The following is a 24,453-nucleotide window of genomic DNA, read 5'->3' as shown; positions in this document are numbered from 1 at the left end:
CTCTTTTACTAGGGGTTGTAGTTCTGTTTAAACTGTGTTATATGATCTTGATTTGATTTTGGTAAGTTGTACATACAGAGAAACTTATACATTTCTTTTAGATTTTTTGGTTTGTTGGAATATAGGTCTTTAAAGTATGTCCTTATGATTTTGTGCATTTCCTTGGTATCTGTTGTTAAGTCCTCATTTCATTTCTAACTCCCTCTGCGCCACACACCACACATTTCCAAGGAAGGCCACAAGGGGGAGAAGTTCCCTACTTCTTCAGGCAGGGGCTATGTCCTGTCGCTCTGACCCCTGGCTCCTATTGCACAGGGACGATTTCTTCTAGGCTGAGGAGTTTCCAGTGCTTCGAGGATGCCGTCTCTTTATTTTCCTCATCCAGTAGCTACAGTTCCTGATCCTAGACTGAAAGACAAGGGGAAAAACAACAACAACAACAAAAAGTACTTCATGCTCTCCTCTGAGAAGCCACACCCTTTTTCCAAACACAAGGTCCATGTAAGTAGGTGTGCAGGATGAGAAGGGCTGTCACCTCAGGTCTGATTCTGCCACCTTGGATATTGTCTTAGTCAGGGGTTCTATTGTTGTGAAGAGACACCATGATCATGGAAACCCTTATTAGGAAAACATTTCACTGGGGCTGGCTTAGAGTTCAGAGACTTAATCCATTATTGGCATGCCAGTAAACGTGGTGGCAGGCAGGCAGACGTGGTGTTGGAGTGGTAGCTGAGTTCTACATCTGGGTCCACAGGCAGCAGGAAGAGACTAAATTGCTAGTCCTGGCTGGAGCATCTGAAACCTCAACACCCACCCTAGTGATACCTTTTTTCCCACAAGGCCACACCTCCTTATCATCACACTCCATATGAGCATATGGGGGCCATTTTCTTTTAACCACCACAGGTATACCGGTCAGGAAGGCATGTGATCCAATGATTTACAAAGCTCTACCTATCTCTCAGGTCTCAGACAGGAGGGCTCCAAAAATGGCAGATTCCTCCAAGGTTACCTTCCTCCTTGATAGCTGTCCCCTAGAGATGCTTGTTTCTTTAAACCAAGCTCTTTTAAATGCCCCTTGGGCCCACAATTTTACTGTTCTTGCTAAACGAACACAAAGCATGCTAGTCTCTCTTCTGACCACTTGAGACAATTGCTTTCAAGGTTAAGCCCAAGTATTAGAAGTGACATCAATTCACCTTCCCACAGAATCTGTCAAGTCCCCATTCTAAGATGTCCTCGGAAGAAATGAAAAACCTCCATCTGGAAGAACGGCACCCGGAGCCAGAAACCAAAGAGGTGAATGGGATCCTCATGTCCAAGATGATAAGTGATAATTGGGACAAAATCTGGAACTTCCAAGCAAAGCCAGACGACCTCCTCATTGCGACCTATGCAAAGGCAGGTGGGTGCAAGGAATGGTACCAGGCAAAGCCACTCCCATGGGTCAAGGGCTTCCTGACATGGGCATCCTGATTAAAAGAGGAAGGTGTTGCTGGATCTTGAAGAATGTTGTTTCCTAATTTTCTGAGCAGTTGCCATACTGATATCCAAAGGGGCTGTACCAGTTTGCACATTTATACAATGGTATGCAATGGAGTGCTGCACAGCAGAAAAAAAAAATGACATTTTGAAATTTGTAGGCAAATAGATGGATCTAGAAAATATCATATTGAGTGAGGTAACCCAGACCCAGAAAGACAATTATCACATGTACTCACTCATAAGTGGTTTTTAAACACAAAGCAAAGAAAACCAGCCTACAATTCACAATTCCAGAGAACCTAGACAACAATGAGGACCCTAAGAGAGATGTGCATGGATCTAATCTATATGGGAAGTAGAAAAAGACAAGATCTCCTGAGTAAATTTGGAGCATGGGGACCATGGGAGGAGGTAGTGGGGGAGGAGAGAGGAAGGGAGAAGAGCAGGTCCCTGGGGCCGGGGGGGGGGGGGGAACACCACGACGACGACACACATCCCGACTCATAAGTATCCATGCTTCACCCTACAGGGTCCTCCTTTAATTAAGAAAGAAAGACAGAGATGGACCAAACCTCACAAACCCCCCAAAGACTTGGTGAAATTACAAAATGTTCTAAAAGCACAGATGCTGGCAAAGAATGGAAATTCTTAGGGCAAATCCTACCATCCAGGCCATCCTCCTCGATTCACTTCCCTAGCACTTCTAAGCCTTTCGGTGGCCTAGATTGGCATGGACTTGAGCACAGGCAGCCAGGTAGCGGTGCTTAGAGCAGAAATTTTAGATCAGTCCACCTTGAAAATCACGCAGTCGCCTGCAAGACCCTCTGTGCAATGGTCCCAAACATAAGCACGTACTCTCTCCCACCCTTCCCTCTCTCCCCTCCTCTCTGAGGTAGCATTTCCCTCCGCACCTATCTGAAAAGTTTTTTCGTCCCAATAAACCGCTCTGCAGATGCAATAATCTAAATCAGACTAAATAAAACGGAATTAGAGAAAGCCCAGGTTTAATGGATACTAGCGCTCCTGGGCAGCCTTCCAAGCCCTCTCAGAGAGGAGATGGGGAAGGAAGACCGGAAAACCACATTTGTTCTCTGGAGGGGGACAGTTTAAATACCCTGTGGGAGTGATATTGAGTCTCTCTGGGGAGGGATCACCATTCGGCAGACTTTCTCAGAGGTGGAGAACTGAGGCAACTCCCAGGGGAGTGGCTTGGTATGGAACTTTCCACCCAAACACTCCAGACTTTTTAGATATATGGATGCCCAGGGGCTGGGGCGAAGCCTGGACCCAAACATTCCAGATTCTTTGGATATAAGGATGTCAGGGGCTGGGGTGACACTTTCAACCAAACATCCCAGTCTCTTTGGGTATAGGGGTGCCAGGGGCTGGGGTGACGCTTCCAACCAACACCATCAGTTTCCCATGAACCCTACATATACTTCCAGGTGTGAACCACACCTGTGCTGTTCCCCTCCCAAGAATACTTCCTTCTTGTGACAGGCAATATTCTATTCCTACTTCCATTCTTCATGCCAAAGTTGCCATAGTTCTACTCAGCTGAGCCTCTCTGGCCTTTCGGGAGTAAGTAAGCAACCTTCGCTTCCAACCAACACCATCAGTTTCCCATGAACCCTACATATACTTCCAGGTGTGAACCACACCTGTGCTGTTCCCCTCCCAAGAATACTTCCTTCTTGTGACAGGCAATATTCTATTCCTACTTCCATTCTTCATGCCAAAGTTGCCATAGTTCTACTCAGCTGAGCCTCTCTGGCCTTTTGGGAGTAAGTAAGCAACCTTACATTCCTGTGCATGCCTCCAGCACATCCCCGTCCCCCATCCTGGCTGTGTGTATCCCTCATGTATTGGGTTTATCTGATAGGAACAGAGACACCAAAAGTAGTGACTGGGTCCTGGTGCAAGGAAGACTAAAAACTCTGACCTTTGACTCGAGTAGCTAATGACCTAATTAGAATGGGAGGATCCCTTAATCAGAAAGAGAAGAGTGGGTGGTAGGTGGGCAAGAAGCAGTCTTTGTCCTGTCTCCTCCAAAAGGACCATTAGCTTGTTAGAGCCGATGCATTGGCTAACTCGTCCGTGCATCAACCCACATTTGCCCGACGCCATATTTATTCAATCAAACCCCATTTACAGGGGAAAAGTGCTTTGCTGAGTGCCAATGAGAAAGAGGACAGAGGGGACATAAGAAAGCATACACTACAATCACAGGGTGACAATGAGCACAAAGGGCCACTAGTGTTTTAGAGGAGCCCCTCCCCCAAGCATACACAGAATGTGTAGAGAATGTAACAGGTAAACTGAGTCTACTCAGAACCCAGCAAACCTGAATGTAGCTGAGTATGTGTGTAATTGATTAAAGAGGATTGAATTGTGCCATGACTGGGTAGAACTGAAGATAACGGGTGTTATATGACATCCAGGGACCACCTGGACACAGGAAATTGTGGACATGATCCAAAATGATGGGGATGTGCAAAAGTGCCAGCGTGCCAACACCTTTGACCGTCACCCTTTCCTCGAGTGGACTTTGCCCCCACCCCTCAACTCAGGTGAGTTCCCCCCACTGGGGTGCAGTGGACTGTGGCCACTGTGCCGGGTCAGTTTGCACCTCAGGTATCCCTTCTACAGTCTTCCTTCTAGAAAGCATTTCAAATGGAAACATAAAGGAGTGAGAAAGCAGCTTAGGCCAACACACACAATTCCTTTCCCTAAAGATGAATGACTTGGTAGCACAAGGCACACGTCCTACGGTGTGTAAGCATCTGGAATGCTATGCATGTATAACAGCTCCATGAAGGAATGGGCTATAGTTCGGAGTAGGTATGTCCCCAGAATCTGAAAGTTAAACACTGCTCTCCCAGGAAGGCACTAGGAAGAAGCAATGGAGCCTCAGGTGGCCTTGGAACTTACTCTGCAGACCACGCTGGCCTTGACTTAGAGATCCTTGAACTCAGTGATCTTCCTGTCACTGCCTCCAGAGGCTTAAGGGTGTACACCTGTTTGCTGGGCCTTTCAGATCAGTGGTTGTAGAGGGCTGGGAAGCTTCTAACAGCCTCCCCAGGAGCATGGCAGGAGTTGCAGTAGATCCTTGTAAAATGTCACTAATATTAGACAAATTTGTGGGCTTCTGTGCAGAATTATGGAGGCCATTCATCAAAGTCCAGCAATAGGTAGAGAGTCTTCTTACCTTGGTCAGGGTTGGAGTCCTGTTGAGGCAGAGGCAGGCGGATCTCTGTGAGTTTGAGACCAGCCTGGTCTACAAGAGCTAGTTCCAGGACAGGAACCAAAAGCTACGGAGAAACCCTGTCTCGAAAATAAATAAAAAAAAAAAAAAGAAGAAGAAGAAGAAGAACAAAAAAGAGTCGTCAGAGGCTAAGAATTTCCTTGCTTCCTTCTGGATCTTCTGTTTCTCTCTTCTGGGGTAGAGAGCGTTTGGAGCTGTTGGCAGTCATCCCAGTTAGGCTGCTGATTGTAAAATAATGTCTCAGGATAGAAATTAAACCTGGGGTTTATCAGAGAAGGAGAGGTTTTGATGTTTCCAGTTATAAAGATCACTGGTGGAAAAGGGATCATAGACCATAAATGGAGCCACATCACTGTGGCTTCCCTTATGAGAGGAGCCACGGACCCATAGAGGGAACTGGGATGGGGTTGTTCCATGAGGGTGGGTGAGTCAGGGGTACAGCCAAGAGTGGGGAGGGAGGGCATTGAAGGACCCCCTGCAGGTACAGGAAAAGCTAAGGACAGTGGGTTCAGGAGGAGTCACAGTGAAGGATAAGAGGGTTGTGAAGACTCAGGGTCAGGGGTCCTCAGCCCCTTTGGGAGGCTTTTTCTACTGCTCAGATCTTCTGGATCCCATGTTTGTTGTACTCTAGCATCCAAGAAGGTTGCATTTCCAGGATATCCAGCCATGCTCAAATGTAGGGAAACTGATCCTTGTCTTCCTAGGATGATAGACTGAGCCCTGAATGACACAGTGTCAGTCCATCCCACCCTGGAGGCTGACCAATGCAATTTGCAAAGTGAACAGAGAACTCCCTTGGAGAAGTGGACTCCACACTCTGACTCTACATTCTGATTCTCATGCTCTGAACCCAATTTAAAGTTTTGTGACATGCATTCCAAGATGGAGGCTGAGAGCATCATTGAGGTTTAGGTTTCCATGGCTGCCTACAATTTGAAATTATTAGTGGGGCATAGAAACACAGGTAAGGGACAGAGACAACAGAAATGAATTCAAAACACAGGACACAGATGGGTGGCCACCAAGACAAACCAGATCCTGGGGATTTGTGGTGCTTTCCTGGCCACATCCTGGAATTAGGGATTCTTACACTGTTGCCAGCTTTTCCCACAAGTCCCCTAATTGGCTCCCCAGACTTACTAGAAGCCTGAAAACTAAGTTTATGTTACCTCCAGGTATTCCTGAACACAGGTACTCAGGTGAACTCCTTGAAATTTTTAGGGGACATCTTGGTGGGAGGTGATGAATTCCTGGAGCTGAGGAGTAGCCTCTCAGGTACCTCCCTGGGACCATCAGTCCTTTCCCTTTCCGTTTCCTAAGAGGCACCCATCTTAGGAGCCAGGGGTCTCCTTGGGAATTTTGCTAAGGGGTTGAAAGAAAGAAAACACCTGAGAGGCCCCAAATAAGTCAAATTGTATAGAGTCTTTGTTCAGTACCAGTGGGGCTGTCCCAGACAGAGTGGTGGGAAACAGCTACAGCCTCCAACTTCTTCAAACTTTTGAATGTAAAGACTTCAGTTGTGATGTATACAGAAGGCACCCATAGACAGCTGCAGCAAGCAGGTGTCGTTTACAGAAGTGGAGAGATAGCAGTTCAGTAGTCAGGCATTTCTTGTAGCTTTGAGGTCAGGAACTCATTGTATAGGAATTTATGTCTGCTCCAGAGACCAATCTACCCAACATAGTTCTAGCACTAAGTATTCTTAGGAACACTTTTACGAGATGGCATAACTATAGGTCAGAGCCTACCAAACAATAAGTGAAAAGTTCCAGTGATACCCCTTTCCCCAGTCCATCTTCAGATTCCTGACATGGGATCTAAGTTTAGGTAAAGGGCAAGAGATATGCATAACTAAGGGGTCCTGTTCAAGGAGTAGTTCCATCCATCACCGTGTAGGGTCCTCTAGGATGAACTGGAAGGCTGCTATCAGGAGGGAGGAAGACATAGGACTTCCATATGTAAGACCATAGGAGTCAATCATTGACCTTAGAGTCAATACAATTTCCAGTGTTTAACACAACATTGGATCTACGTAACTGGGGAGAAACATCTGGCTGAGCAATGTAATATTATTTCCTAGGTCTGGATCTGGCTAACAAAATGCCTTCACCTCGAACCCTGAAGACTCATCTGCCTGTTCAGATGCTGCCCCCTTCCTTCTGGAGAGAAAATTCAAAGGTAAGAACAGCCCAGTTTTACTCATTAAAACAGAAACAACCAGTGGAAACTATAAGGCAGGTGGTGCCATTATCCCAAGGCCCACACACTCCTTTCTGCACCCACCTTTCCTTCAGAATATGGTTGCCAGGTATGATTGGAAGTTTTCCTCTGTGCCAGCTAACCCATGCTAAAAGAGAGAAGTCAATGAAACAAAGCAGGGGTTTGTTATCTGGGGCCTAGGTTTTTACCACAGGTGAAATTTATAGAAGAAGCCAGCAGATGCAGAAGATGCAGCAATGAAAGAAGAAAAGAGTGAGTCTCGGAAAGGGTGAGCATCTAAGAATGCAGGCCATCTCCGATACTAGAAGCAATAAAAATTAATTTTTCTCTACACTCAACAAAAGGATCCAGCCCTGCTGACACCTTCGCTTTAGCCCACTAAAACATGGCCTCCAAGACACTAAGATAATGCATATACTTTTTTCAGACACTGTATATATGATAATTTATTACAGCACCAACAAAAACTAATATAAGTTATCATACTCTTAGAAAAAAATTTTTTTTTTTTTGGTTTTTCGAGACAGAGTTTCTCTGTGGCTTTTTTGGAGCCTGTCCTGGAACTAGCTCTGTAGACCAGGCTGGTCTCGAACTCACAGAGATCCGCCTGCCTCTGCCTCCCGAGTGCTGGGATTAAAGGCATGCGCCACCATCGCCCGGCTATACTCTTAGAAATTATATTTGACTTTGTATTCTGTATTTTAAGTACTTTTGCATATATTCCCTTTGCCTAGGACTTCTCTTGTTTCTAGTCTCTTGGGTCTTGAATACGATGCCCAGCATAGGAATATTATGCAAATTAGGGACTGAAGATTAAATCAGAAATCACTTGTTTGGCATACATGAGCCCCTGCAATGTAATGTAATTTGTGTGTGTGTGTGAGTGTGTGTGTATAATGAGACTGTAGTTGCCTCACACTTTTTGGGTACCTAAGTGTTTTCATGAACATTTGATAGAAATCCAGAGGCAAGAAAGGGAGCGGAAAAACAGTCATGCAGGACTGAGAGTATTGAGGTGTTGAAAATAGGAGCGGCGGGGCTGCGTCCCCAACACCCCGGCCGCTTGGCTAGCTTATGCCCAAAATAACAACACACAAACTGTATTCATTTAAGAACTGCTTGGCCCATGAACTCTAGCTTCTTATTGGCTAGCTCTTACATATTGTTCTAACCCATTTCTAATAATGTATTAAGCACCTCAAGGTGCGCTTACCGGGAAGATTCTAGCCTAAGTCCATCGTGGGTTGGAGCTGCCTGGGAGAGCAGAGCATGGCGTCTCTGCTCCAGAGAGCAGAGCTGTCGAGTCTCCCCTGGAGAGCTGAGCATGGCATCCCTGCTCCAGAGAGCAGAGCTGTTGAGTATCTCCCGGAGCAGAGCAGAGTCTGACCTCACTTGCTCTTCCCCCTGTTTACTCCTCCCACCTATCTTTTAACCTATCAGGGCCAGTAGTTTCTTTATTGCTTAACCAATGAAATCAACAGATTGATATGACACTCCCACATCATTGAGGGAGTGCAGCGGGGAAAGCACACACTCAGGTGATTCACAGGGAGGGAGACAAGCAGGTGAGGCACTAGACACAAGTGATTTAGAAGACACTAATGTGCTGATAACAGACAAGAAGCTTTGAAGTGCTACTTACAGCAAAATGCCTGGCACAACCTACTGATGAACTTAGGAGAGGTTTGTTTTGGTTCCTGGCTCTGGAGGTTCAATTTCAAGATTAGGCAGTGCTTGTGATTGGACCTCTAGTAAGAATAGCAGCATGGTGGGAATGGGATCCAAGGTGAGAAGTTGAGTCTCAAAGTCAAAAGGAAAGACAGGGAGAGTGGGAAACAAGGAGCGAGGGAGACCAGGAAAGAGGGAGAGGGAGGGAAAGATTCACAGTAAACCCTCAATGCCCTAAGGATCTCCCTTTAAGCCCTGTCTTTAGTGATCATGTTATGAACATGGAGCCTCATAAATGGGGTTGGGACCTTTATTAAAGATGACCATCTGTGAGGAGGTGGGTCTTCTCCCAGACAATGAATCTGCTGACAACTTTATCTTCAATTCTCCAGACTCCAGAACTGTGAGAAATCAGTTTCTGTTGTTTATAAGACACACAGCATGCAGCATTTTATCATAACTGAACCAAAGCACCGCAGGCAGCCTCCTTATTCCCCGAGATAGTTTAGGACAACAGCAATATTTACCATATAAACCACCATGCCTTTATGATAGAAAAAGGATATACTTAGTAATAATGCTAAGATTACAGCTACATTACCGAATGGTTTGTGAGCATATTAGAAAGGGTGCTCGTGCTGATCATAAGAACACAAGCCCACCCCAATTCCTCCAATAAGTTAGTCTGCAATACGGAAAATACCCTTAAAGAACACAAATGATGGTTTTCTATCTTGTTTCCTCTCTTCCTCCCACTCTCTTTGCTGAACAAACCTAGATTATCTATGTGGCCAGAAATGCCAAGGACTGCCTGGTATCTTACTACCATTTCTCAAGAATGAATAAAATGCTGCCTGACCCTGGTACATGGGAAGAATACGTTGAAACATTCAAAGCTGGAAAAGGTGAGCGGAAGAAAACTGTGCCCTTCTACTTCCTAAACCAGGTGCTGACAACAGACCAGCTTCTCGGCAGATATTTACATCCCTCAAGGTCTTTCAAGGGAGTACATGCATTTCATTTTTATCTATCAACTGTCCTCTTTTATTTAGCACAGACACCCTCATTTGATGAGTTTTAAGGCGGTAGTGACGGTGCATCTCTTTCCTCCTCAGTGCTGTGGGGCTCCTGGTATGACCATGTAAAGGGATGGTGGGATGTGAAGGACCAGCACCGCATTCTCTACCTCTTCTATGAAGACATGAAAGAGGTGAGGCCAGTGTGATCTCCACTGGGTGTTCCCACATCCTCACACACTAATATCCCAGTGACACCCTGGGATGTGAGTTTGCCTGCAGAAGACCCTTGAAAGATATTCTCTAAGTTTTATCTTTCCTTCCCAGAGCAAGACTTAATCTGACATCCCGAGCTATGTTTCATTGTCTGTCTCACAAAGTGATTGTAGAGATTTATTCAGTCACAGCTGTAGAGCGCACATAGTTGTATTTAAAAAGTTTGGCTTCCTTTTCCCTCTTCCACACCCCTGAAAGCCATCATTAACTGGGGGTCTAGTCCATGTCAACAGTGGCAGAATTAGAGACATAGAGTGGGGGTACTGAACTGACCCCTCTCTCTGCTTTATTATGAATGAGTAGACCACAGGTCTACTCTCAAAATCCTGTGGACTGGTGTGCTTGAGTTACAGAGACACGTCTTCTACCAAAGCCAAGAATTTGTGATTTAACCAGAAGATCAGCTCCTTGCTTCTGATGAGAATGAGGCAAGCTACAACAGTTCACATCCCTGACTCAACTTGATAACTTTTATGATAACTTTTATTCATTTTCTCATTAGACTTCTGATAACTCACAGTCCCTTCTTCTTGGCTGTGATAGCCAATAGCCCAAAGACGGTCACACAAACCCACCTAGCCTCTGTGATCTTTAAACAATCCCTGTCACCCAGTAAATGCCATCATTCCTCTCCCAAGGTTCCAGGTGCTCTGCCCCCTGCCACAAGTTACTCTCCTGGATGGCAGGAGTAGAACCTGGGACAGACAGTGTCATGCAGTAAAACTACTTAACATAATTGACACCTTGACACATCCTTTTTCCAAATATTGTCTATACTGACTAAACCAAATCATTAATGGAAAACCAAAATTATTTATTTTGCATACCTATTCCACATACAGGACCCAAAGAGAGAAATTGAGAAGATTGTAAAATTCCTGGAAAAAGACATATCAGAGGAAGTTCTAAATAAAATCATCTATCATACCTCCTTTGATGTAATGAAGGAAAACCCGATGGCCAACTATACCACTCTACCCGCCAGCATCATGGACCACTCTATCTCCCCTTTCATGAGGAAAGGTAGGTGAGATTGACATCCTGAGGTGCCAAATAAGTCTCGTGGTCCTATAACCAACCTGTGTTTTCCCATGATGTCCCATGCTACCTGGCTTGCTTTGTTAATTGCTGTAGATTTGGAGAGGTGACTCAGGTACCTGCTTATCTTGGTATAGGGCCTAGGGATGTATAATCTCTCCTCCGTCTGGACCTGCAGCAATCCCTGAGATTTCACTTTGTTTCAGGGATGCCTGGAGACTGGAAGAACTACTTTACTGTGGCACAAAGTGAAGCTTTTGATGAAGACTACAAAACGAAGATGGCAGGGAGCACTATTACCTTCCGCACAGAGATCTGAGCACAATGGAGTTGGGGCTGGGGGAGAGGAGATAGATCTTCTGTTAGCCATTTGAGATTCATATTAAAATATATTTAACATCATTCCTCTATCCCTGAGCTGTTGGCCAATCCTGTAAGTTCTATCATACTATTTCATCAGAATGTGATCAAACCCTGTACAGAATGACTTCTGTTACAGTATGTGATAATTTTCACTGATGCCTACTACACAATCATGGAATTTAATGTGCTTAGGCAAAACTCATGAACAGACATACATGATAACAGGATTTCAACATAAGAAAGTAAACGAGAAAAGCAAAGAGAATGGGAAATGAGCACTGAATATAAATTGAAGGATAGCTGATTTTCTCAACAATTGTCTTTGTCTGTTGTGCAATACTGTAACAAAACACATAGTTTGTAAAGAATAAAAAATATTTCTTGCCATTCTGAAGGCTGAGTGACTAAATTCAAAGGACCCACATCAGCAAGGCCCTTCTTATTGCATCCTCCCGTGATGGAATATGGAAGAGGAGTAGGGAAGGGGTTCAGATTCATGCTTTTCTCAAGAACCTGTGATAACTCTTTCCCAAGATCGTGTGCTTACACATCCTAACTCCATTGCACTGGTGATTCAGTTTCCAATATGTGAGCATTGGGACACATACAAACCACACCAAAACCAAGCAGGCCCACTGTTTGCAGTCTGAGTTCTGAAGACTGGCAAATCTAGAGGGGCAAGAGAAGAGTGAGTTAGCTGTTTCATAATCTAGGCAAATGCACTGGTATTGAGGAACAAGCAGTAAGGTGAGAGAGCCTTTAGGAGCTGCCAGGAAACTCCTGAAACATACTGCATGTACAAAGTTCCACTGTCTTCAGGGTTATATGAGCAATAAGAATTGCTGAGAACACTCTTTGACCTATCAAATGGCCTACAAATTATCCAGAGACCTTTGGGGTTGTAGCTGTGTCATGCATGATGGCATTGGCTTTCAATAATACAGCTGGAAGATTGGGTTGTCCATGTTCCTGTGAGTAAAACCAGTAAACTCATTGCTTCACCATGTTAGGCAATGGTAGTGTTGTTACTTGAGTCCATTATTGGTTCCTGATCTGTGGCAAATGGACATTAACTTCAGTATTACTCATGAATAGTGTCATACAACATTATCCCCCATCTAGGATTTTATAGTGGCATTATAATCCCCTCCCTGCCCACAGTCTACTCCCATTTTTTTCAACCTTTCTTTTTGTTTACTTCCAAATTATTCTTAAAGGGTAGCACCGTGTATGCCATGTTCCTGTTGAAAACCCTTTGGAGAGCACTGTCAGATAACCATGCACTCCTTCGCATGAGCCTAGAATAGATATGTGCGCAGTACCAAGACCACCTCTCCACTCCATGTGTTAAATACCAGTGATTTTCAGACTTCAAGAGTCCACGAAACAAAATAACATTTGGTGTTTTCTGTATTAGGTATTGAAACTGAGAAATTGTTTGACACAAGGCTAAGTATTTTTTTTTTTTTTTTTATGATTTTCGAGACAGGGTTTCTCTGTAGCTTTTTTGGTTCCTGTCCTGGAACTAGCTCTTCTAGACCAGGCTGGCTTCGAACTCACAGAGATCCGCCTGCCTCTGCCTCCCGAGTGCTGGGATTAAAGGCGTGCACCACCACTGCCCAGCACAAGACTAAATTTTACTAATCCCATTTGTCATCATAATAATGGCAGCATGGGGGCTGGAGAGATGGCTCAGTGGTTAAGAGCATTGCCTGCTTTTCCAAAGGTCCTGAGTTCAATTCCCGGCAACCACATGGTGGCTCACAACCATCTGCAATGAGGTCTGGTGCCCTCTTCTGGCCTGCAGACATACACACAGACAGAATATTGTATACATAATAAATAAATAAATATTAAAAAAAAATAATGGCAGCATGATGTGATCGTGGATAAAAGAGCCCACCCTGCACTACAAACATCATCTCATCATCTCATTACTAGAGAAATGATTTTTGACCTTGTAGACCACTTGACAGGATCTCAGTTTCTACAAAGATTTCCAGAGTGTAATTCAGAAACTGTTGCTCAGTCTTCTTAGTGTGTTGCCTACACACCCAACCTCCTACCTTTACTCAGTCTGCTCCCTGTCTGGGTCATTTCTGCCCCAGTTCGCATATTCCATGTCAAAGGACATCATCTCCTTAGATAAGCATTTCTCAACTTGTGGGTTGTGACCACTTTCGGGGTTGCATATCAGATATCTACATTATGATTCATAACAGTGGCAAAATTGCAGTTATGAATTAGCAACAAAGTAATTTTATGGTTGGGGGTCACCACAGCATGAGAAACTGTATTAAAGGATCACACCATTAGGAAAGTAGAGAACCACTAAGTTTTTCATGATATATTACTCTTTCTCTCTTCCCTTCCTCATCCTCCTCTCGACCTCCTCTCTCTTTTTCCTTCCTTCCTTAGAAAGGAGCACTTTATTAATAGCTCTGTTCTTGTATTTATGCGTTTGTCCTCCCACTAGTTCTAGTTATGTATTCATCATCTTTTTTTTTTTCATGTTCCTATGTGTTTTTGCCTTTCAAAATCCAATCCACCCTCCTGCTATCACTGATTTTCCTTTGTGGAAATGTCACTCCCTAAATGTGCACAGTTTTATGAGACTATCAATCAAGAGGCCTTGCCCCTTCCCTGGACAAAGTGTACACACATAGCCTAAGCCGGGTAAGTCAGATACTCACTCTGCTCTAAGATTTTAATTGTGAGTGAACTGAAATTATTTGGAGCCTACTCAACTTATGAGAGGTGCTCTGGTGATGGTTTCTTGGGAACTCCTTTATGACTCCCACAGCTGCCTCGCTCCCTATCCTGGTTCTTCTTTTCCCTAAGTTCTGTGAGCAATCCAATGTCCTTGCCAGTTGCTGATGTACTAGAATAAGGTAATCCATTCTGCCTGCTACTACAGAAACCAATGGGCAGAGACAGATAATAAATCTTTAAACTGCCTTTTGTTCAGAGATTCAGCATTCTGGGCACCCAGTAAACTGTTGTCCCTAAATCTGCCTTCTCTGGCCCATCTCCAGATAGCATACTTGATAGAAAATCAGAACCAAGACAGGCAATCACTCCAAAGGTTAGTCTTGGCCCTCTGGCCAGGTGGTCAACCTTGACTCTCACATTCATGTTAAGAAAGCCTCTCTGTATAGTGGATGATTCACAGATACCTAAGGCTGCCGAGTCTTGCATTCCTCCCGAGTTCCCATCTGTGTTACACCTAGGTTAAAAGTTAACTTAGAACAAACAAACTGTTGGCAGTATAGTGTGCCTGGCTACTTACAATGTGAACATTCAGGCTCCGTTCTACACAATGAGAATACTACAATAGTGCTTGAATTATTTAGGTTTTCCATTGCTGGAATAAAACACCAGCAGCAAAAACAACTTGGAGTGGAACACCTTCATTTCATTTACATATCCTGAGTCACAGTTCAAGGAGGGAAGCCAAGGTAGGAACTCAAACTGGGTAAGAACCTGGAGGCAGGAGCTGATGTAGAGACCATGAAGGAATGCTGCTTATTGGCTTGCTCCTCCTGTCTTGTTAAACCTGCTTTTTTTTTTTTTTTTATAGAACCCAAAACTGACAAATTCTCAGTGTTCAGACCACCAACAATAGGCTGGGCCCTCCCACATCAATCACTAATTAGGAAAATGAGCTGCAGACTTGCCTACAGGCAAATCTTATGGACGTGTTGTTTTCTATTGAGTGTCCCCTTTCCCAAATAACACTCTAACTTGTGTCAAGTTGACAATTGATGTGGGATGTCCTTCTGTATATGTGCTGCTTTTATTGGTTGATGAATAAAAATGTTTGAGCCAATGGCTTAGCAGAGCAACACCAGGTGAGAAATCAGAACAGAGTTAGAGAGAGAAAGAGAGAGAGAGAGAGAGAGAGAGAAAGAGAGAGAGAGAGAGAGAGAGCAGAGTCAGGGAGACACCAAGTAGTTGCTGAAAGGGAAAGATGCTGCTGGAACCTTTACCATAAGCCACAGCCTTACGGTGATACACAGATTAATATAAATGGAAAATTTTAAGGTATAAGAGCTAGGAATATGCCTAAGCCATTGGCCAAGCAGTGTTAAAATTAATATAGTTTCTGTGTGATTATTCAGGTCAGGGAGACTGGGAAACCAAAGCATGGTCTCTGACTACAAAATGGTGTCCAAAACATTCAGCAATGTACATCCACATAAAGCCTCAGAAGGCTATAAAAAAAAGGGGGGGCTTCTAGACCCACAAACCTGAGAGCCAATTGGAGTTTCTAGGTAACTGCAGGTTTTCTAGATGTATAGAGATATACTTCGGACTCTGGCTACTCTCTCTTTCTCTCTCTCTTTGTATACAGGAAAGGCACACACATTCATGGGAATGTGTACACTCCATATGAGGAGCCCAACTTGCAGAGCTTCGGGAACACTTGTCTTTCGGACAGTCGCTGTCAGTTCTGTAGAAATCTTGTGAAATCGTGATGTTTCTCCCTTCCATAATATCCCAGCAGTGTATAAACCATTCTTCAAACCTGACTTTTCCTGTACTGGCAACTGTTATACCTTTCTCGACACCATGAAGCCCTGGTATAAAAGCATTCACTCAGTAAAACCTTTGTTCTCATAATCAAATCTATCTAAATCTAGTTCCCCACAACTATCCTTTTGACAGGACACATTGACAAGTTAGGAGCCCTAAGCAGAAAGCACTGAAAAGAGAGACAGTATGTCTGCTCTTACTGATAAACAGGTCTGGGTGGCCCTGAATTCTCTGGCAGCAGACTCAGGAATGTGTGATCTACTGGCCTTTTGCTCTGAACTAACAAGCTATTAATATTCTGTATTTACCCTTCATGTTGGTTTCAATTAACATAAGATCATATCCCAGGAAATTATTTGTTTATGCCTGTACCACTAGATACAGGAAAAAGGCTTCAGTTGCTAAACCAGCCCCAGAGGAATTCTTCTTTCTCTGAACACTTCTCACCTGGGTACTGGCAGCTATCCTGCTAAAGCTGGAAGCACAGTCTCCCAAGAAATTCCCTTTAACTTAGCTAGCTAGACACCAATGCAAATCAAGCACTTTTGCCTTCCTCCCAGGCCCTTGGGTTACTATGGTTACCATAATGCTGTATTCCCAGCCTCCCAGGATGGAAGCAGAAATGCTCAGAAAAGTGCAAGATTACTGTTATGTTTCCTACAACTATTAATCACAAACTTTTAGCTTAACTAGTTACACTTAAGAAATGTAGTTAGGGGCTGGAGAGATGGCTCAGTGGTTAAGGGCATTGCCTGCTCTTCCAAAGGTCCTGAGTTCAATTCCCAGCGACCACATGGTGGCTCACAACCATTTGTAATGAGGTGCCCTCTTCTGGCCTGCACACACACGCATAGACAGAATATTGAATATATAATAAATAAATAAATAAATAAATAAATAAATATTTAAAAAAAAGAAAAGAAATGTAGTTAGTGCATGAGAACAACTTCTTAGAATTTTGTGATCTAAAGTCCCATTATTAATTAATCCTCCCGGTCTCTGCCAGGGAGTGTCACAGCCATGCCTCTCCCTCTGAGACGTCAGACTTACCTGTTTTTGTGCTCTGTGAAATGCATGCTTGTTACCTCTGTGTGGGTATATAAGCTAAAAGCCAAGTGGAATAGGTAGAACAATAGTAACCGTGAAGAGGAACTGTGAAAGAGCAACGACCCCAGGGGAAACATCAAAAGAGCATCAGAGAGAACATAGAAAGAATAAGTGAGGCATCATTAAAAGACTTAGGTGAGCTAATTCATTTTATTCACTCTCTGATATCTTTAGCCAGTTTTTGCCTGCTATAGCCATCTTTGTGGACCCTGGGAGGTTTAGTGGGGTTTACCCACAACATGAACAGCACTAAGCAATGAGTAGGCCTTCCCTTTTCCTCAAAAACCTCACCAGGGTCTGCTGCCATACATTTGATTAATATTGGCCATTCTAACTGGAGAGAGATGAAATCTCAAAATATTTTTAATTTGTATTTTACTGGTGGCTACAGATGTTGATCAGCTTTAACTGTTTCTTAACTATTTGTGTTTCCTTTGATAAATCTTAAAAAGTTCTTTGTTTACTTCTCTGTCCACTTTGAAATTGGGTTTTCTAGCTGTTTTGTTTTAATTGGCCAATTTTTTAGGTTTTTTTTTGTATATTTTGGATGCTAACCATCTATCAAATGTATAATTGGTGAGTATTTTTTTTCTATTCTGTAGCCTGACACTTTTCTTAAATGATGATTATCTTTGACCTGCAGAAACTTTAGCTTTATGAGATCCCATTTATTAATTACTGGTCTTCAGGTTCTGTTTTATAAGTCCTTTTCTATGCCAGTGAGTTCAAGCCTATCTCCCATTTTCTCTTCTCTTAGATTTGGTATCTAGTCTCATGATGAGGTCCTATATTGATTTGGAGTTGAGTTTTGTTCAGTGATAGATACAAATATTTTAACATTCTTCTACACACAACTATCCAGTTTCAGAAGCGTCATTTATTAAAGATGCTGTCTTTTCAACACTGTGCTTTTTTGGCTTCTTAGCAAAAATTAGGTGTCTTTAGAGGTGTGAAATTTTTGTCTGATTCTCCATTTAGATTCCATTGATCAATATTTCTGTTTTTATGACAATGCCATGCTGTTTTTAGTATTATAACTCTTTAGTACAACTTGAAGTCTGTGATATTGATTGATACCTCCAGCAGTTTTAAATCTTTTTCCATTTTTCTTTTAACTTTAATGATTACAACACTTCTTCCTTTTCTACATCCAAGCCTTCTTGCTTTCTTTAAAAATCAGAGCTTCTCTTTCTTGTTGTTTCCACGAAACAAATAGGTATATGTATGTGTATATGTTGTATATATGTATAGAAACATTTATTCCTGAACATAACCTGCTCAGTCTGAATAACGCCACTTGCGTGTGTACATTCTCAGAACTAATTATTTGTATTGAACAACCAATTGATGTGTCCTTATTCAAGAAGACTATTTCTCTCATTCTCAGTAGTCCTTAGTAGCCTATAGTTCTTTGTGCCAAATTGAGGCCTCATGGACTCTCCCGTCAATTTTGGCACATCTATTGTTGTTGTCCTTGTCCCATTGGTCTATACGCATGTCTACATGCCCTTGTTCAGCTTATGTTTAGGCAGTCATGTTGGTGAGGTTTTATGGGGGTACCTTCTGACAGCATTGGGAAACACAATCTCCCAACAAATATACCAGTCCTCCAGTTTACAATCTTTCTGCCCCATTTTCTGAAGGAATCTCTGATCCGGTAGTTATTATTGTTGTTTTTGTTAATCAGGATTGTTTTAGCTACTCTGAGTTCCATATGAATTGTAAGATTACTTTCTCAATTTCTGTGAAGAATTGTGTTGGAATTTTAATGGGGATTTAATTGACCTTGTAGACTCCTTTTTGTTGTGGGATGGTCATTTTCATGCTATTAGTCCTAGCAATCCACGAGCATGGAAGGTCTTTCTACCTTCTAGTGTATTCCTTCAATGTCTTGACATATTTACTTTATATATATTTCATTTGCTTGCTTTGTGTTATTTTAAAATATTTCTAAGGCTATTGTGAAAGGTATTATTTCTTTGCTTTCTTTTTTAGTATGCTTGTCTTAGTTAGGGTTTCTGTTGCTGCAACAAAAACTCCAACAAAAAGCAAGTGGAAGAGGAAAGGGCTTATTCAGCTTACACTTCCACGTTGCTGTTCATTACCAAAGGAAGTCAGGACAGAAACTCAAACAGGTCAAGATCCTGGAGCCAGGAACTTATGCAGAGGCCATGAAGGGATACTACTTACTGACTTGTTTCCCCTGGATTGCTCAGCCTGCTTTCTTACAGAAGCCAGGACCACCAGCCCAGGGATAGCACCATCTACAAAGGTCTGGGCCCTTTCCCCCCAATCACCAATGAAGAAAATGCCTTACCACAGGATGTTATGAAGTTATTTTCTCAGTTAAGTTTTCCTCCTTTCAGATAACTCTAGTTTGTGTGTCAAGTTGATACAAGACCACCCCATACAATTTGTCTTTTATTTATAGGAAGGCTACTGATTTTTATGTGATTTTTATGGGTTAATTTTGTATTTTTCTGTTAATTTTAATATTAATGTTTATCTTAGGGTAAAAGGGTAGACAAATATATTCAAACAAATGGAACCAAGAAGCAAGCAGGCATGTTTATTTTAATATCTGAAAAAAAATTACTTCAAACAAAAACAAATCAGAAGAGATAAACGGGGACACTATATACTCATTAAATAAAATTCCACCAAGAAGATATCACAATTTTGAACATTTATGCACCAAATTCAAGGGCAGCAATTTCATAATAGAAGCACTATTTATATCTAAACTCACATATTGGCCACACAGTGAGAGTGGATGACTTCAATATCCACTCTAATCAATAATCAGGTCATTCAGACAATAACTCAACAGGAAAACTCTGGAATTAAATAATGTCATAAATCAAATGGACCTAAGAGACTCTGCAGAACATCCCACCCAAATATTAGAGTATAATTTCTTCTCAGCAGCTCATGAAACTTTTTCCAAAAATTAATTACTTTATTAGGATATAATGCAAGACTTCTTGAACATAGGAACATTGAAATAAAATTCTGCATCCTATCTGACTGCCATGTATTAAATCTGCATATCAACAAAAATAGAAATAACAGAAGCTATACAAACTCATAAATGCTGAATAAATCACTACTGAATAAAAATTAGGTCAAAACAGAAATCAAGAAGGAAATCTGAGCCCGGCGATGGTGGCGCACGCCTTTAATCCCAGCACTCGGGAGGCAGAGGCAGGCGGATCTCTGTGAGTTCAAGACCAGCCTGGTCTACAGAACTAGTTCCAGGACAGGCTCCAAAGCCACAGAGAAACCCTGTCTCGAAAAACAAAACAAAACAAAAAAAAAAAAAAAAAAAAAAAGGAAATCTGTTGGGAGCAGTGAACCCCCAGATCCTGAATTTCTTGTAAGCAACTTGTTTTCCTCTGCTATGAGACAGCCTGCAGCTGCTCTGAGCACGAGACCCTCAGGAGTTCCTGATGGCAGGGGAGTGGTTTCTGGTGGGTTTGGTTGAGGCCTGGCTATCAGTTAAGGATCCCTTTATAAGCTGCCCCTGGGCACAATAAAGGGGGCATTCTTGGGGCATTCCTGTTTCAAGGATAACCTGTGTCTCTGTCCGTGTGTCTTTGTGTGTTTCAATCTCCAGCCCCTTGCCCTGTTCACAAACTGTATGGTAGTGCATAGAGCGCAGACGGGCACGATGCGCTACAGAAATCTACAGAAATCTAAAACCTTTAGAACTCAATGAAAATGACGCGTGACATTTCAAATCTATAGGACACAATGAGAGTAGTTTTCAGAAGAAAGTTCTTAGACCTAACTGAATTGCACCATTTAAATGCATCACCTACATGGTGTCTAAACTACATCCAAATGAAATTTATATAGAGAAAAATAAATGATGAAAATGTGTGTTTAGCTGGAAGTGTCACCCCAGCCCCTGGCGTCCATATATCCAAAGAATCTGGAAGTTTGGATGGAAGTTCCATCCCAAGCCCCCTCCCCGGGAGTTGCCTCAGTCCAGACTCTACCTCTGAGAAAGCCTACCAAATGGTGACCCCTGCCCAGAGATGCTCAAAACCAATCCCCACAGGGTATTTAAACTGCTCCCCAGAGAATAAACATGTGGTTTTCCAGTCTTCCTTCCCCCCCCCCACCTTTCCTCTCTGGGGAGCTGGAAGGCCACTCAGGAGCGCTAGTATCCATTAAACCTGGGCTTTCTCTAATTTGGTCTGATTTGGGTTATTGCATTGGTGGAGAGGTTCACTGTGGAACAAAAACTTTTCAGTGTGGTTGGAGACACTTATAATTCCAACTTTTAGGAAGTGTAAATAGAGGAGTTCAAGGCCAGGCTACTAGGCTCCATAGCCTCAGCTCCCTGAACTTATGTTCAAAATAAGGAAAGGAAAAATATGGAAAGATCAGAAAAATACCAAGGCCTTCAGATGAAGGTGGGAGAGCGAAGCAACAATGGAGAACAGTAGCAGAGATTCCAAGGTGTGGGTAAGGAAATATTTACTGAAAGGGTGGGGTGTTGTGTCAAGTGCTAGAGTTTCCTCTAGTCTGTATACCAGAATGGGGAAACTCCAGTTCGCTATCTGTATTTGTAGAGAATGTTTTATTGGAGCCCAGTCATGTCCACCCACTGAGTGTACTATGGCTGCTTTCACAGGCAATGGAGAATTGTGTAGTTGCAAGCTAACATATGATCAGTAAATCATAGCGTATTTGCCATATGGTCCTGCCCAAAGATGGATGTCTGGTTTTTACTGCTAAGTTTGAAATTCACCCCAAAGTCCTCATGCTGGAAACAATCCCCCTTCATTCACGTGTTAATGCTACTTAGAAGGGGCCTTGGGAAGTGAATGGGAATGGGTGAGAACAAAGGGGTGTGGCTTTACAAGGGTAGGGCTTTACAAGGCAAGGATAAGAACTAAGAATCTTTGCTCTCTTTCAGGCTGTGATGTTGCTGCCTTGTTACTGATTTAGAATGAGGCCTTCTATTCTTGATAAATTACCCAGTTAAATCTATTTTGTCATAGGAAGAGAAAACAAAATAAGACCCTTGCAATGTAGAGGTGCCACCACTGAAGGTTTCCAGAAAGATAACCTTGGTTGCCAGCCAGGAAGAAGCTCTGATTGGAAGGAACAAGGGATCACATTGCCGTATGCCCGATACTTTTTATCTCACCTCTCCCCAGAACTCCATCTTCTTCTTAGAGAAGCAGGAGGCACAGACAGGAGATAGGGGCTCTCTCTGCTCAGGTCTACAAACAGCCTGGAAGATTACAAACATTTTGTCTTAAGATTTTGAGGGAAATAGCAAAACAGACAAATGTCAAATTTTCAATCGTAAAAAGATTGTATAAAGACTCATTTCTTTGCACACTTCATGTCTAATACAGTTCCTAGTGATCAGCCAATAATGAATGAATGAATGGATGAATGATAGTGATCACCAGTAACTAGAGCAATCTCAATATCTCAATATCTCTTTATTTTTTCTTTTATTTATTAAGGGGGACTCCTCTGAACCTGTGCCTATGTTTTTATAGACTCCACTGACAGCCGTTAGCTGTTTACAGCACCTTTTGGCTTTCAATAATAGAACGTGATGTCAGAAGCTGGTAGCCACCAGTGGTCCCTTTGAGACTCACCAGAGATGCAGATGGTGCACTGTCCTCCACAGAAACCTGGTTTCCAAGAAGTCTGCTTCTGTCACTTCCTCCCACATGGAGAATTAATTCAACCTGTATGCCCTTTTCTCCAGAGGACAGAAATACAAGTGTGATTTTGAGGCGTGGCCAATACTATCAAAAGTAAGCTAATTAATCAGAATTCGATATGGCAGTGATGGAAAGTGATTTCCCGAAGAAAGCCACAGCAGCCACGCCAAGGTGTGTCCACGCCTCCTGGAAGGGGCTAGTGTGGGTGGAGTCCTGTGCTGCCAGGTATATACCTTGGTTTAGGGTACTCACTAGTCTGGAGGAGGATCCTGGTAAGAGACTCTCTCAGAAGAACAGGACCTGCACTCTGCCTGCTTCACTGGTGAGCACTGCTTGCCTCTCCACACCAGCTGTAAGTAAAGAAAGACTAGAGCAGGGGTTCTCAACCTTCCGATTGCTGTTTCCCCTGAAGCACACTGTAACATTTCTGTCTTCTCATTTCCTGGCATCTGACTGGATGTGTGGTAACTGAGGCAAGCAGGGCTGCTAGGAGTCTTAGTGGTGCTCCGGGTCATCATTGTGATGAGGACAGAAGGGTTTGGAAGCAACGCTCACTCAATAGACATCCCAGGAGAGTAGAAACAAACTATGGATTTATCTCATTTACAGTCACCTTCAATAAAACCTGTTCAGCTTAAGAAATGACACTTTTATGTGGAGGAAAGAGTTGAAGGCTACACTTCCACTTTGGGTGTGAAAATACTCACATGTAGTGTAGTATATCTCCACACAGGCACACACGGAAACAGGGACTTCTGCCACAGGGTGACTGTGACTTGCAAGTCAACAAAGGTAACCTCCTTCAGAAGAGAGGTGGTAGAAGACAACTGAGTCATGAGGTCTTAGGAAGTACAGGATCAAAGGAGAAGAAGTAAGCTTTAGCTGAGCGGCTAAAGCAAGTTTGGAAGTTGCCCGAAGAAATCAACACAGGGTCAGTTTGGATTTCTAAGGTAGCAAAGGACACCAAGGAATATAATTCACTTCCAAACAAGTATATCAATCATGGGATAAGACAAGTATAAGTTAACACACACTCTAGTATTAGACTTTTATTCCATCTCTCCAGCATGTGGGTGTTGATGAATATGCTCTGGGAAGTAAGGGAAAGAACCAGCATTTATAACAACATAGTGTGTGCTAGGTGGATGTGTTCATCACCTTGTTTTGATCTAACAGTATTGATGGGAGGTAATTACATGTCCCACATTTTATATTTGCAAAAAGCGAATCTCAAAGAAGATCCAGCTTGATGTCTGAGACCTTGCAGCCAGCTTTCTAGTTTCTCATTACTGAACTCAAGTCTATTCATTTACCAGTGGAACAGGAGCTAAGGAATTAAGGACTAGCTCTCGTGGAAGGAAAAAGATTTCTTCAGCAAGCCAGCAAGACTAAGACTGGTCTTCTGAAAGTCCTTTTTCACTCACATATGTTTTAAGCTTCTTTTCACTACAGACAAGGGGAGGATGGAAGTTAGTTAAACCTGGTGGCTAATAACTCATTGGTTTGGCACATCTTAGCATCCTCAGTCTTGAAAGGTGGGGGGGGGGGGGGGGGGGGGGGGGGGGGGAGGGGTATCAGCCTCATGCTGCTAATTTGAATAACTATTGAGCGCTACACTCAGCCAGTCATGGGTTGTTTCTGAGCGATGGGCAAGAACATGGAGGCTTTGGGGCTCCTTCTTTTCAACCATAAGTATGGTTACACTCTGGTCTTTTTTAGACTCGCTGTCAAACTAGGGGTGTGGAGAAACCCAAGAAGCATGAGCATGGGGCTCTGCTACACA

The 24,453-nt window shown here is 43.0% G+C and overlaps 1 protein-coding gene across 1 annotated transcript; it reads left to right on the top strand.

The window, feature by feature from the left end:
* Positions 1 to 1,101: 1,101 nt before the first annotated feature.
* On the top strand, positions 1,102 to 11,564 carry Sult1c3 (sulfotransferase family 1C member 3). The gene is made up of 7 exons (XM_050138260.1): positions 1,102 to 1,405; positions 3,927 to 4,055; positions 6,831 to 6,928; positions 9,417 to 9,543; positions 9,754 to 9,848; positions 10,773 to 10,953; positions 11,175 to 11,564. Exons 1-7 carry the CDS (start codon positions 1,234 to 1,236, stop codon positions 11,285 to 11,287), a joined length of 915 nt encoding a protein of 304 aa, XP_049994217.1. The 5' UTR covers positions 1,102 to 1,233; the 3' UTR covers positions 11,288 to 11,564.
* The last annotated feature ends 12,889 nt before the right edge of the window (positions 11,565 to 24,453 follow it).

This window comes from Alexandromys fortis, unplaced genomic scaffold (assembly GCF_014885135.2).
Source record: "Alexandromys fortis isolate MF-2015 unplaced genomic scaffold, M_Fortis_MF-2015_v1.1 scaffold_9, whole genome shotgun sequence".
Taxonomy (NCBI): domain Eukaryota; kingdom Metazoa; phylum Chordata; class Mammalia; order Rodentia; family Cricetidae; genus Alexandromys; species Alexandromys fortis.
This window is presented reverse-complemented; position numbering and strand designations above follow the sequence as displayed.

Bases quoted from the DNA above. Each gene is read 5' to 3' on its own strand.
- Sult1c3 (XM_050138260.1), top strand. From the start codon at position 1,234: ATGTCCTCGGAAGAAATGAAAAACCTCCATCTGGAAGAACGGCACCCG. The intron at 1,406-3,926 runs GTGGGTGCAAGG...TATGACATCCAG, and splicing joins TGCGACCTATGCAAAGGCAG to GGACCACCTGGACACAGGAA. The intron at 9,849-10,772 runs GTGAGGCCAGTG...TTCCACATACAG, and splicing joins TCTATGAAGACATGAAAGAG to GACCCAAAGAGAGAAATTGA.